The 14,711-nt window shown below is 44.7% G+C and overlaps 1 protein-coding gene across 3 annotated transcripts; it reads right to left on the reverse strand.

Moving 5' to 3' along the window:
• Window positions 1–288: 288 nt before the first annotated feature.
• MLF1 (myeloid leukemia factor 1) lies at window positions 289–14,285 on the reverse strand. Of its 3 annotated transcripts, none has more exons than XM_030456414.1 (8): window positions 14,161–14,261; window positions 9,087–9,249; window positions 6,053–6,097; window positions 4,776–4,862; window positions 3,842–3,970; window positions 2,671–2,830; window positions 2,051–2,183; window positions 289–1,890 (listed from the first exon to the last, which is right to left on the reverse strand). In XM_030456414.1, the coding sequence occupies exons 1-8, from the start codon at window positions 14,205–14,207 to the stop codon at window positions 1,797–1,799; spliced, it is 858 nt and encodes a 285-aa protein (XP_030312274.1). In that variant the 5' UTR covers window positions 14,208–14,261; the 3' UTR covers window positions 289–1,796. The 3 variants fall into 3 exon arrangements, with proteins under 3 accessions (XP_030312274.1, XP_030312276.1, XP_030312275.1); XM_030456416.1 differs by lacking the exon at window positions 14,161–14,261 and adding an exon at window positions 10,395–10,478; XM_030456415.1 differs by lacking the exon at window positions 6,053–6,097 and having other exon boundaries at window positions 14,161–14,285.
• Between the last annotated feature and the right edge of the window lie 426 nt (window positions 14,286–14,711).

Below are 14,711 nucleotides of genomic sequence, written 5' to 3' on the forward strand. Positions count from 1 at the left end.
GGAACTCCCGTGGAGGAGGAAAACGTGAAATGCGCATTTCCCCCTGCAAACCGCCCCTGTGCGCGGTGCCGGTGCTGTCACACCCCTGATGAAGACTTCAAAACTGTAAGTAATAAATAACTTTATTAATAAAGAATTACAGGTTTAGATGCTTCTGCACAGCATCGCTTTTGTGTGACACTCTGCAGCACGGGTTTGTGTGACAAACTCATCCGTAATGAAGATTTGCCTCTTCCCACGAGAGCTTTAAAGCCATAATCATTTTATTCATTACATTTATGCATCATATTTTTTTTTCCTCTCAGTAGAGCACAGACACAAATCCAAGCTGTCAGATTAATACTGTTTTCTGTAAATAGCAGTGTCTCGATTTATTCTGAAATTATGAAAAACATTTCTGCTGTTTTATTACTGGGTTTTATTACTGAAGTTTCAGTGAACACCTGGGAAATGTCTCCACATTCACCCTGACATTAACAGCAAAACCGATGCTGTCTTCAAGGAATGGAAGATCAAGCCCTAAAGCTGTACTTTTATTTTTTAAGGAAGTTTCAGGGTTCTGGCAGACATCCTCTGCATTCACACGGTCTCAAACCCTTCCCCACTTACCTGGACCCTATGGAGAACGATTCCATGGGATGAACTCAGAACCAAAAAGATTTATTTGTGGCAAGGAGGAGACCATTGCATTAAGCAAGCACAGAAACAATTGTCTTGCTGAACTCTGACAAGGGAAAAAGTCCTGCTGATTATTTTCATGTGTTCACAAGCAGAATTAAATAAACTGGGAGAGCTTCAGAAAGATTAAATATCATTTAAAGGCCAAGTATTAATTTATTAAACTTCTATCTCATCAGGAGTGCTTTCAGGGCTGTTCTAAGCCTTCAAAAAGAAGCTGCAGTGTTACAGAACCAGGAGGCTCAATTCTGAGCAGCACAGGAGGATTCCAGCTTCACACTGAGAATACAAAACCCTCCCCTCTGCACACCTTGGCTTTACACCCCCAGGCTCCTGAGCCAAGGAGGCTGCCTGCTCAATCCTGCCCACATTTTTCTCATTAATGGCTAACAACCCGAGTGTGAGAGCAGTGGTGATTACAGAAAGACTAAAAGCTCCTCAGGAGAATCTCAGAGTGAAAAACAAGAGAGGAAACAAGGATCAGAAGTGAGTCCAGGCACAAAGAGTGAGATGCAAGCACAGCTTCTGGCCATCAGAACACTGACACACAAGTGCTTGGCATTTCAGTGTGCCTGTCACTTCTTGGTAAACCAAGGTAAATCTGGGGATTCTGTAACAATTTACAAGTTTAAAGATTTTATATATATATTATATACACACACAGAGTGGCTACAGTGTATTCAAACTGCTGTATCACCCAGAAAATTAGAATTTACTTCAGCCACACAAAACCAAGAGCATTTATTTTCTGTGCAAGTTAAAGTGTGGAAAAAATTAGTTTCATTACCAAGCTTAATCAAATGTCTGAGACTGGTGCAGTTGTAGTAGAAAAAAACCTTGCAAATCAAAGCTTTTTTTTTTTAAAAAAAATTTGTGCTAATCCATTAAAGTGCTTCTAAGTGGGAAGTTTTTTTTTAATGTACTGAAACTAGGTGGTTTAGCCAAGGATCTGAAGTTTCAAAGCCCATTTGCTTGTCAGAAGATCAGAGTAGCAAGGTACATTGATACTTCTTAAAAAGCCACAGAGATTGGTCATGTCTATGTACACTGGTATGAAAATAAGCAATGCAGCACCATTGTCTTCTCTGAAGAAACTCCACTCAGAGAATGGAGGCAATTTATTTTTTGCTGCTTTTGATGGGAACAGGTGTTCCTTTCACACTCAGATTCTCTTTGGGCTCCCTGGAACCCGCAGCTGCAGCTGGTTTCTCTCTGAAAGAAAACAAAGAATTCACTCAGCATCAATAAGGGGGTGAGGGAACACCTTTTGGCAGTCAGGTATGCAGAGGTGGTGTTATTTTAGTTGTGACATTTATGGTGTTCCCAGCACTTTGCTGCTGCCCTCTCCTTATCCTGCTAGGAAGCTTTTTACCTTCTTGCTCCCTCCTCCTTGGGTACGTGATGAATACTTCTGTACTTTGGAGCTTCCAAACTGCTTCTGGATCTGGATGGCTTGAACTTCATGACCTCTTTCTGCCACTCTTCATCAAAGGTCTGGGCCTCAGCTGGAAAAAAAGAATTAAAAGTTTACTTATTTTCAGTAAGTGTGAAAAAAAAATATATAATGCAAATTAGAGGGTTTGAAGAGTGGGTTTTTACACTTGTCACCCATGACTCTCCACATGGCCTGAAAGCTGCTTCCAGGGGAGCAGTAAAAGAACTGAAGGTTACTGCCAGAAGGATTTGTTTGGAATAGAAAAACAAAACAGCCTCAGAGTCATTATGTTGTAAAAGCAGATGCAGATTCTAACCACACAGATCTCAAACATGTCTCTGTTAGCTAAAAGTCTGTTGGAAACAAACAAAAATCATTAAAAGTTCAAATATGAGAAGCTATTGTACAAACAAACAGTGCCAAGTGCACCGCCACACAACAGGCTGTCAACACCTCTATCAGGTGGGAAATCTGACCAGTTCCTGTAGGATGACCCCAGCTGGAACCTCACACTCAGTATGGGGAACCCCAGCAGGGAACGGGCTGGCAGGACCTACTTTCATCCAGGTTGATGAATTCTTGGTTCATTTCTTCATCCCCAGTCTTGCTGTTCTTTGATTTTTTAATGACATGAGCACGATCATGGATGTGGTGACCAATGGCCATTTTCTCCAGCCCACTTTCAGAATCCTTAAGTGCTCTTCTTGTCTCCTTAACCTGTGCAAAGAAGGGAGCTCAGTGTCCGTCCAAACAAGTTAAAAAAAAATAAAACCCCAGCTGTCTCCCCCAAAGGTTTTACATCCTTCTTTAGAAAACCAGGGGTCTCTACAGGCTGTTTTATTTACTGTGTTGGCTGAAAACGCACCAAAGCACAGAGCACATGTATTTTCTTTTTGTCAGCAGAGTGATCAAGAACATCTAAAGCTTCTCAAGTCATGTACACACTGGATATTAACTGCTGGGGGGATAAAAACCACCCAACCACCTTATCTAAAAATGCTACATGCAGACAAATCTTCAACATTCTCCTTGGCCACAGGAGTCAGAACCACTGCCAGTGTTCTCAGCATGCAGGGAAAAAGCATTAGTGGGTTATGTTGATTGGCCTGAGAGCCAGGCAGCCACTTCTCCCTGTGCCCACAGGTGTATAATTAGAACCTTTTTGATAACTGAGTGTCTGCTTGAGCCTGAGCACATCCCACAGCCAGTCCTGCTCAGCAGCCTTGGCCAGCACACATCCAGGCTGTCAGGAACCTTGCTGCAGGGGTCAGATTCTGATTTCTCAGTAGAATGAGAGGCAACAGCTGCAGGGAAGTCAATGAGAGGGCAGCTCCAAGCTGAAGGGGGTGATCTGAGCCTTGTTTTGCATCAGACTGCCTCTTGCTGCCTTGTGTTTTAGACAGAACTCTAAATGTACAAGAGTCTTAATTATAGCAAAGAGAGAGGTTCTGGAGACAGGCTGGAAGAATCAGCTGTTCTGGCACTCTGTTTTTCCAGGCATCCCATTTAATTAGATGCAGACTTAGAAGCATACAAATTACAAGGAAGAAAACAGCACTTCAGCTTCAGGAGCCTCCTCCAGAGCAATATTTAGACATCTGTTGTTCTAAACTATAAGAGTAGCTCTCTGCAGTAAAAAGAACCTGAAGGGAAGTGTGGTTTGGTGTGGATGTCCTGAGATTCTGGTCATTCCATAGCCCCTTCCTGCTGCACCTCAGCACTACTTACACCTCCTGGAGCCGTGCGGGTCTGAGCTGAAGCCTGGAAAACTTTTGGGGGTTCATCTCCTACTTTGGAGTATGTCATGACAGAGGAGGAGCTGAACGTGTGTGCATCTGGGTGGACAGACAGATCATCCTGCAAGCAACAAAGAACAGCAAGAACAGTTAAACTTGGGGGTAATAAGTGGGTTTTGTATTCTGTCATTATCTTATTATGAAAAAAACACCTCTGAAAAATTAACCCTCAGTCCTGGGCCCCAGATTCTTCCCTCTTCCTGGGAAGAAACCTTGGCATGTCCTGACTCTTGTCCCCTGTGTCCCCCTGCCAGGAACATGACAACAAATCAAACAAATGGGCTGCAAGGAGCAGCTGTCAAGGTTTGCCTTGGTGGGGTTGGGTTTGGTAGTGAAGGTTTGGACCAGCACCAGCCTTGTGCACACCAAGGCAGGCAAAGAGCTGAGCTCAAGCACAAATGGTCCCAGAGGATTTCCCAAGGCCAGCAGAACACAGCACAGAGACTCAGCAACACTTGATAGAGTGGTGTTATCTTCAGAGAGAAGAAAAACACAGCACAATAAAATCAGAGGAAGAATCTCAATGCAAGGTGGCATTGAGGTGTTGGCAGCCTGGGTGGTTTTAAGGGTCCAGCAACATTTTGCTCCTTCACTTAAGGTGTCAGCTCTGGCAACAGCCAGAAACCAGGTAACTCCCAGCAGTTCTGCCCCTGGAGCATCAGGCATACATGTAAAGTCCTGGGGTTAGCACTAAATCAGTGACAGAACAGACAGTTCTATACCATATAGCCAGGAAGAAAAAAAAATTAAAGTTTCTATCTGCTCAAGACTAATAATTTTTTTTTTTGGCAGGACTTCTAATTAATGTTTTAAGCAATTCTCTTCTCCAAACCAATTAATTTTAGAATCAATTTTTAAACACTCACAAATTTTTTCTGCATTTCCAGCATGGTGTTTCTCATATTTGCCATCATCCTGTCCATTGCAAAGAAAGGTTCCCCAAAATCTGCATCCTGAGAAAAGAAAAGATAAAAATTAAAACAAATTCTTCTGACTCCTCAAATTCTGAGGCTGTTTAAAAAAAAAAACAAAACAAACCATGCATTTTTAATGCAAACCAGACCATCAAAAAGGCTTTTCACAGACTGCAAGTCAGACACAGACAAGCCAAAAATGCATCTTTTAGAATGAAAACTAGAAAGCTGGCATGGGGAGTTTGATTGTTAAGTTGGGAGTACTGGAGAGACAGAAGATTTGACATTCAGATATCAAAACTGGTGGCCAGTTCACAAGAACTATTTTCATCCAGCTTCTCATCTCTCTGCTGCTGCAGGGAAGTCCTCTCTGACTCAAAAAGGACCATAAAAAGCACCATATGGCCCTGCAGGCCTCAGGAGCAGATGATTCCTGTTACACAAATCCCTGAGTGCAGCTGGGATCCCCCTGAGCATCAGCCCAGCAGCAGAGGAGACTCAGGGCAGGGCAGTGGGGATACCTCAGAGCCCCACGATTGGGATTTTAATGGCTGGTTAATTACTTGATGCTACAGATGTGTTCAGTGCAACATTCACCAGTTTTGTTCCAGGAAAGCAGATGATCCAGTGTGGCACAAGGATACTAAGGCCAGGTTAGGGCAGGATGGATCCACCCCACACTCCTCCAGCTGCTTGGAAACACTCAGAATTTCACTGCATTCACTTCACCAGCTACTTAAAAATCTGAAGTTTATAAACACAAAACTGAGTAAAACTCAAAGATGGAGAAATCTCCAGTTTGCTGCTTCATTACCACAGCACAACACACACTCCAGGCTGCTGCCTTCCCTCAACACTCAAAGCTTGGAGTCTTTTTACTCCAGGGATTAATTTCAGGATTTTTTCCTGAAATAATCCCTCGTCTCCAGGGAACATTTCCTTCACATCCATCAGGGATCAAGCACCAACATGGCCAAGCAGAAAAACCACCTCAAGCAGCAACTTCTCCAATCTAACATCAGCATATTTAGTCCACCCTCATTTTCATTTAATAAGGAAAACCAATTATTATTTTAAAAAATCTTTAATTCTGTTGTTCTCTCTACCCAAGCCCCAAGAGAAGCACTGTGCAAGCAGACAGGAACCAGCTTTTGTCCATGCTTTAGTTAGGCAGACAGTATGCATGGATCAGCCAGAGCTCCAGGGATCACTGCTCCTGGGATACTGACCATTCTGCCAAAGCCTGCAAAGGGCACGAGGGAGAAGCTGGATGCCTGGAAGGAAAAGGATCAGCAGCTTTTATTGGGTCTGTTATCAGGTACAGCAGGAGTAACTTCTATACACACCACTTCCTTATCCAGCAAGTGATGTGAAACATTTCCAATCAAATAAAAGACACTCAAGAGAAGCCTCCCCAAGGACTGGCAGGTTACAGGGTTCTCCACCACTACAGTGTGAAGCAGTCTCTGGGTGTAGAAGAGGAATATTTTCCACTTATGTTCCTGGAAAGCAACCACATTTAATAAGACATTTTCCTTTGGATGGAGGAGAAACACTTGGAGCTGGAAGCTGAGAAACGTTTGGATTGCACAGCAACCTTTGTACTAAAATTATTATATTAATTATTTTATTAAAAATATCAAAAATGTGGTGCAGTGCTTCAGAGCTCCCCTGCTCCTCTGAAAACACTTCATTCCACAGAGCCCTGGAAGGCCATGAGAATCAACAATCAACAGACCCTTTAAAGCAAATGTCTGTAATTACATTTCAGAGGGCTGGCATACATTTGAGCATATAAAAAAAATGAAGTACCACAGCTAGCTAAGCTGCTCCCAAGCCCTCTTGATGTCTTATTAGAGCTTGAGAAAATATAAAATATTTTCCTCAAAAAGACCCTTACATCCCTTGTGATAATTAAAGTGAAGTCTCTCTTGTCAGCAGTTTCAAAGGTCACTGCAAAGAAGTTGTAGGCAAATCTGTCATCATCATAGACAGAATCACCCAAAGACAAATCCCCCATGAGCAAATTCTCCTCTGCAGTTGTATAAATAGATGTAGCTATAAACACCAGCAAATGCAGTTCCTGTTTGACCAGCTGATACTGGATCTCCCTGGAGGCCAAGGCAGTGCTGGGAAACACACTGGTGTTTCCAGGAAACCAAGACTGGAGTTACATAAAAGCCTCCCCACTGAGAGGCTGGTCAGACACAAGTACCAAACCCTTCAGTGACTCAAGTACAAAACCACAGAATTACCTGATTCTTGAGCACCTTTGAGCTCCTTCAGACTGCTGTCCCACTTAAAATATGTATTCTATGTACATCAAGTGCAAAAGGCTGTCTGCAGAAATGAGTTGTTAGTCATTAAACCTTGATAAATGTTTTGTAATACACACTAAAAGCTGTTGAGCTGCCTCACATCAGGACAATCACACAAACAGAACTACACTATCTCAAGATGCTTCACCTCATTCCTCTTGCTCATATCCTCTTCTCCTCCTTCCAAGAGGCTAAAACCTGACACTACAAACCTGCTTCAGAAAGCAAAAGCATTTTCAGATTTGAAGGCTATCTTGGCACATGTTGAGTTGATGCAACTTTTAGGCATGCTAGAGTTTAATTAAACACAGAATTACAACTATCAGTCATCAGCATGGGGGATTTCAACAAAGTATTTACAGGCCAGTAAAGATAATCCTTTTTTTTCCTACATAAAAATCTAATTAAGTGTTTGAATCACTTGTGGAGGGAAACCAGTAAAAGCACTTTGAGACTACAAGGCTCAAGTAGTAAGTGCTGAGTCTTCTGTGACATCTGACAACTTTTAGGTGAAACATGAGGCACATCAAGAGATACTGGAAAAATTTCAGCAGGTGTGGAATTCTTTTGTTCTTATCAAAGCAGCCCAGTGCTCTTCCATCTTTAACTCCTTCCTGTAGCCACAAAGAAACATTTTCTATGCCTCAGTTTTCTTCCTCACTGCCAGGAAGAAGGGATGCAAGCACCCAGGATATTTGGGTAAGGTTTAAAATATTTTTTCTCAAGGACACAACAGTCTGATCAGTTTGCATGCTGAACCCAGGCCTAAGGATCTGCTCCAGCTGAGGAAAGATCACCCCCCAGTGGGTTACAGCCCCAGCTATATTTGAAGCTGACTGGTAAGGTATGAGCACAGAGGAAGGAATCTGGCAGTTACCCTTTTGACTTGCAGGTGATGCTCAGGGGTTCAGCTGTGTTTATTAAGCTCTAACTATCTAGGGTTGAACAACCACCACCCAAGCTGGCAGAGTGCCACAAGCCCTTGTAATTGGTTTTGCCTTCTAACTGCTTTTTAAAATCAAATGTGATTTGTTGAAGGAGATCATTCAGCTGCAAAATATTTAGCCTGGTGCAGGGAAAGGAACTACAAGCTTACAGCCCTGCTAAATACAGCAATTAGATAAGGTTCAGCTACACAAGCTTAAGATACAATTGTCCTGCATGTCCAGAGAGTTGAAAAGCTGCTGTGGAAAAACACAGATCATTGCCAGCTCAGTTTCAGATGGGCATTCAGAGAAATTTTCCTCTCAGTTCCCCTGAGCTGTAATTCTTGCAGTCTTGTACCTAGAGGAAACACCAAGGACCTGACCAGTTGGAGCATGAAGCCTTTAATCACAGCTGAAAAGTTGAAGCAGAGTTTAAAGTATCTGTGTGGCTGCAACACAGGCTTGTGTTCAACAAAGAGAAATACCTAGACACAAATAGTGAGGTGCAGAGTGAAGGCATCATTAAGGTACCTTTTTAAGTACAGTTAGCCTAAAAAGGAAGAAAGTGTTCAGAGAAGGTTCTGTCTTTGGACATTTTAAATACCTTTCTGCAATATAAACATTTATATTATATAAATAATATAAAGTAACATACAAGTTTATGTACATGTTTATGTATAAACATTTATACCAATAAACATAACATTTGTTAAATGTTTACTAAATAACATTATGTTTTGTTACATTTTGTATATTCAATGTTGAATAACTTGTTCCCAGGCCTAACAGAAACATGGTTGGCAATGTTTTAATGCTTCAACAACAGGCATTAAGGCACCAAGAGAGGGGTTCTTCCCTTTGCAGTCAGCAAGGAAACAATCCCATCCAGGCTGCAACAGCTGAGCCAAACCTCTGCTTCCCCTGGACCAAGTGAAGAGAAATGGCAACGTGAAGCCAGCTGTTTTAGGAGGAAATGTAAATCCCAGGTAGCAGCCCCTGGAGATGCAGAAAACACTTACTCTGCCATTTCCTCTCCGGGCAACCCGAGAGTCCTGGCGTGCCCCCCGCTCTCCTGCTCTCTCCTCACCATCTGTCAGGCTGCGGAATGGATCCCTGCCAAAGGGATCAGAGAAGCTCCTCATCATCTGCCTCATGTGCTCATGGTGTGCAGCAAAAGGATCCCTGGGAGGAGAGAGTTCACACACACAGTCAGCAGCTTTTACTCCAACCTACGGAAAACGGCTCCGAAATGTTTTAAATTCTGCTGTTTTGGGTTTTTTAAATCATTGTGCATGGTTCTTCAGGAAAAATCTTGATTTTAACAGGACCTAACTGAGCAACCTGCTGCCCCTCACAGACTCTCACTTCTCCCATCTCTCTGGTTGGACAGGTGCTTCAGTTCTGTTGTCTTCTCAGCTGCCTTGGTTGCTCTCCTACACTCTTGCATGTTCACGTTGCTTTTTCCTCCTTCCTCATCTTTTCCAAAAAAATAATTCCATCCTTTGCAGCCATCTTTAACTCCAGTCTATGTTCACTATCTGCCAGCAACTATAAAACTGCCCTATATTTTATTTACCACTACTCCCAGAAGACTCTTCCTGGCTTTTTGCTTTTGTGTTACTTTTCCACTTCTCTTCTCTTTGTAAACATTCAACCTTTCCCAAAAGCTGCAGAACTACACCAGTAATCCCAAAGCCTGCAGGTAAAACATTGCTGGAGTTCTTCTCCATTACTCATGACTTAACTCTTTTGCATTCCCTAATTTGTACAAGAACTAAAGACCTCAGGCTGTGGCCAGAAGAGGAGCAAAACATTATTTGGTTATAAGCACAATATATGATCAGTCAGTACTGCTGCTTGTGGTGCCAGGCTGCAGACCACTTGATACAAAACCCATGCTGCCCTTCCTGCCTTCACCTCCACTCCATTTTCTCCTTCCCTATTCCACTGGAAGCCACTTATATTAAGTCATTTCTCAGCTATAATTACTTACACTGACCAGCACCCCATCTTCCTTCCTATTTCCTGGCATTCCCCAGACACCCCAACCTTTCCTGGGACACCCCATGCCTCCCTGAAGCTTCAGGCTGTGCATTCCTCAGTCCCCAACCACCTCTTGAAGTTTCCTGAAGAGCCCTTGTGTTCCCCACCCCTCCCATGAGTTTCCACACCCCATGGCCCCTTTCATCTCTTTGCTTTGTGCCCTCTTTCTTCTCCAGTGCCAAATGTGCATTTTTATTACCAGAAACAAGCTTACAAACACGATTTTCAAACAAGACCTTTTTTTAGCACGCTGTCCCTCTGAGCTGTGAGCAGAATTAACTCACCCCAGTGCAAAGCAACCTTCAGAGTCAAGAGGCAGAGTTGTTTGTCAGCAGACCCTAATCTGCCCCACTCACATGGCTGCTGGCTCTGACTTCTGGCCAGACCTGATAAGCAGCTCAGGCACAGCAAGGGTCCCCTCACTTTCCACAGGATGAAGAGCAGATGGAAAAAGGCACTGCAGGAGCCAAGGAGAGGGAAGCAGAGGAGCACTACCTCATACTGCCACCAAATCTGCCCTGACACCACCTTCAGATTGTTTGGTTATCAAAACACAAATGAGCTGTGTTCTGTCAGTAACTTCTGCTTAACTAAATTTCTCTCTGGTCCTTTACAGTTCAATCTAGGAGGACACACATCAGTTATCTGCAACACATCGAGAGACTGCAGAGATTTACTGGAGAAACCAAAAAGTGTTGAGCTGAGTGTGCTTACTGTGCTGTAATACATCTCACCTGACACAAAATACTGCTTTACAACTTGTGAAATTGTCCTTTTTGCCTCAATTTCTCTGGGCCATTCACCCTCCACTGCAACCATCTGATACACATACCCACATCTAACACTGGGGGGTTCTGCTCTTGCTTCTTAAAAAAAAGGTTTAGGAAACCTTTATAAATAAAACTTATAAATACAGCTTCTCACTATCAGAGATGGATCTATGCTGTTCCCACATTTAGAAACAGAAATTAAGTCTCCCACCACCCTAGGGCCATTTTAGGGAGCAAAAAGATCCAGTGTTGCCAAACCTCTGAAGAAACACTACAATTTCTGTGGGGCAAAACCACTGGAAAGCCAACAGGGAACCAGTCTGGAAGATAAGGGCTTCCGAGGAATGACACTACCACCCTGACAGCTCTGGTGACTGAAACTCAAAACCAGAACTACAAAGGAGTGTGTCACTCTTGAAAAATAACATATATATATATATAAAGAAAGTCTCTCCAGTAAAGGATGCAAGATCTTAAGTTCTCTGTTCAAATATAGGACTTTATAGGAAGGCAGCAGGTGGAGTTACCATTCAGTTACCACTGAGCACACCTGACTTCAAATCTGACCTTTTTAAGAGGAGGAGAGGAAAAAAAGTACTTTTGATGAGGGAAACATGATTTTTGCATACTTTGTATTATTCTACCATAAAATTAATGGGGGGAAAGTGTGTTCTGTGAGGGATTTGTTTAGAGAATTTGTGCCTTTCAGCATATTATTTTCCAAATTAAGTCCTGAATGGGAAAAAGTGATTTGTACATTTGTTGTTCCACTATTGTGCAGTTAAATTCTAATTAGTGGTTAATGTGCCCTTACCCTGACATTCAGGTGTTAGAAACAAAAAGGTTTCACCTCCAAAAACCAAGTTCCAAGCTACAAGAGCAGCAGCACACAGGCATTAAGGAGGCTGATGCTAACGACAGAAATCTGATGTGCACCAAGGCACAGCTCACTTGGTAAGTTCTTGAATGACTCAGCCTTAAGCTCCAAAGTTTCAGGCTCTACAGTTCGGCTGAAACCTTTCATGGTGTTATACTAAGAGTATAATATCACTCCTTACTTCTAGGTATGTTTCTGGTCAGTTGAGAAGCTGAACAGTAAGTTTATTATTTTTGAAAACTGTCCTTCACATCAGATAGGGGTTTTGTGTGTGTAATTGGGAAGTTATGTAAGCCTGAAGTTGCAGAATCACAGTGGTGACAACACCTGGAACAACAGAACAAAAGCTGGGCTTTAGGAAATTAAAACCAGAGGCCAACTGCACTTGGCAGAGAAGCAGCAACAACTTCTGCACCTGTCCAGGCTCTTTGGGCTGAAGCTCAGCTGGGCTTGGGCAGTGATCTGTCTGTCTGACTGACTGGTGGTTCCCTGGGACAGCTGCTCTTTTGCTTTTAACCCAGGCACTATTTCCAGTGCAGCAGTCAAACCCTCTCCTTGTGAGGCAACACCATTACACTGTTCTGGAAGCTAATCTTATCTGAAGGAATAAGCTCATTTCCTTAACTATATGCAGAACAGATTTACAAGGCCAGTGCCAAGCACAGGCAGCTCAGTATCAATCTCCCATCTCTTTCTCACACACTCCCTTCTCCCATCTTCTGCAGTTCCCCCCCAGATGGTTTTACAATGAGGTGGGTGGCTACAGTGAAGATGAGTAACTGCTATTTCCAAAGCACTCTGCAAATCCCAACTAACAAGACATCCTTCCCATTATTACTTTAATTTCACACAGAAGATTTCCACAGGGAAGTTTTCCCCACAGGTCACTGATGAGTGGGTACAAGAGTGCACTTATTGAAACCAAGAACACAAATCCACCTTGCTCAGCTTCCAGAGCAATCCCCCTGCTAGGAATGTGCTTTTGCAGCTGAGCAGCAGACTCTGCTTTAAGAGGCACCAACACAACCCCAGCTAGAATGTCCTGTAACTAAGAGATGCCGTCAACAAACCCACATCACAAGGCCTGCTGTGTTACCCTTCCTCACCCACCCCCCTGCATTACTCCTTCTCTTTGCTTCCAATTCTTTGCTCCAATTAAGCTCCACAAATTATTTTTTTTTAAAAGACATGGTACTTACTAAAAAAAAATAAAGAAATAAATCACTCAAGAGTTCTCTAATCACTTTCTTACCTGCTACATCTCACTATTTCTGTCAAAAGACAGAAATGAGGCCAGAGTAGAGACTTCAGCTGCTTTTGGCCATCCCAGCACTCCAGGGGAGTATTGGTATAACACTCCTAGGTTAAAGTTAGATGGGAAAACAAAGTTCCCCAGGAGAAATAAAACTCATTTCAGAGCTGAATCCATGCTCTACCCTTTTCCTCATGGCAGAGAAATGAAAAAGCTGCACATCTGTGGAGCTAACACATCAACATCCCCTCAGGAAGCCTCTACAAAGAGACAGACACTTTGCCTTCAAGATCTCATGTGCACATTTGCAAAGTTTTAGTGCCAGAAAACCCGGTGTATGCACTGACAAGAGGTAAAAAAAAATAAATATAGAACAGCTGGAATATTCAGCACCTGTCCACTTTAAGACACTCAAAAAAAAACCCACCAAAAAAAACACAAACAAAAAATCCCCAAACTAATCCGAACAAAACCAAACAAAAAACCCCACTAAATTCAGACACTGAAAGCAAGGGAGAAGATTTCTTCTCAGTAGACGCACTTGTACCTCACAATTCATTTCCCCACTGCACTAAGGTTACAAACATTGCTGAAGAACGGAGCGAGAGACAAGACTCATGTATTACCCCCCCACCACAGGGTCCTTCGCCTCAGGTCACCAGAGGAGCCGTGATGGATCCTACCCCGGCGGGGCAACAACGGCCTCGAAGCGTTTGTCTGGGCGAAGCCGGAGAGCACGGCGGCTTCCCCGTCCCCTCACACCCACCCCCTCCCCTCAAAACACCCCCCCGGGCCTCCCCGTCCCCTCAGACCCACAGCAGCCTCCCTGCCCCCTCACAACCCCCCCACCCGGTCTCCCCGTCCCCTCAAGACTCCCCCACGGTCTCCCCATCCCCTCACACCCATTGCGGTCTCCCCGACCCCTCAGACCCACCTCGGCCTCCCCCTCCCCTCACACTCCTCCCCCCCCGGCCTCCCCGTCCCCTCACACCCACCTCATCCCCTCAGACCCACGGACGTCTCCCTGTCCCCTCACACCCACCCCGGCCACCCCTTCGCAGACCCCCCCTACAGCACCGGACCCTCCCCTCGGCCCTCCCCGATGCTCAGGAGGGCACCAGAGCCCTGTGGGCCGTGGCCGCTGCCCTCACCGGAAGAAAGGATCCTCCTCGAAGCAGCGTCCCAGACCCCCGAACATGGCTGCGGCTGCCAGCGGTCTGAGCGACCTCGGACCCGCCGGACCCTGACGACGGCTCCCACCTCACCACGTGACCCCCTCCCCGCGCTGCTATTGGTTGCCGCGGCGGTGACACACCCAGCGGGGCGGGGCTCAGCTCGTTGCCGCCGTTGCCGTAGTAACCGCGGGTTGCGGCCTGGGCCTAGCAGGGAGCGGAGCAGCCCCGGGCCGCCCCTTCCTTCCATGCTGCCCCTTCCCCTTCCACGCTGCCCCTCGGTCTGCCTCTCCCAAAGCCCCTTTTTGCCCTCCGGGTACGGCCCGGCCCGGCCCGGCCCGGGGGAGCGCAGCCCCCGGCTTGAAGGAAGCACCTCAGCTCCTGGCGGGTGGGTGCTGTGGGCACGGCTGTGGCCGCTGCCCCCTGCTTGGGAATTTTAAAAATTAATAGTTTTATTTTTTTCCAGTAGGTGGCAGTAAAATAAAGCGACTGTAAAGCGACAGGCTGAGAGGGGAGGCTCTGGAGGAACA

This window comes from Calypte anna, chromosome 9, assembly GCF_003957555.1.
Source record: "Calypte anna isolate BGI_N300 chromosome 9, bCalAnn1_v1.p, whole genome shotgun sequence".
Taxonomy (NCBI): Eukaryota; Metazoa; Chordata; class Aves; order Apodiformes; family Trochilidae; genus Calypte; species Calypte anna.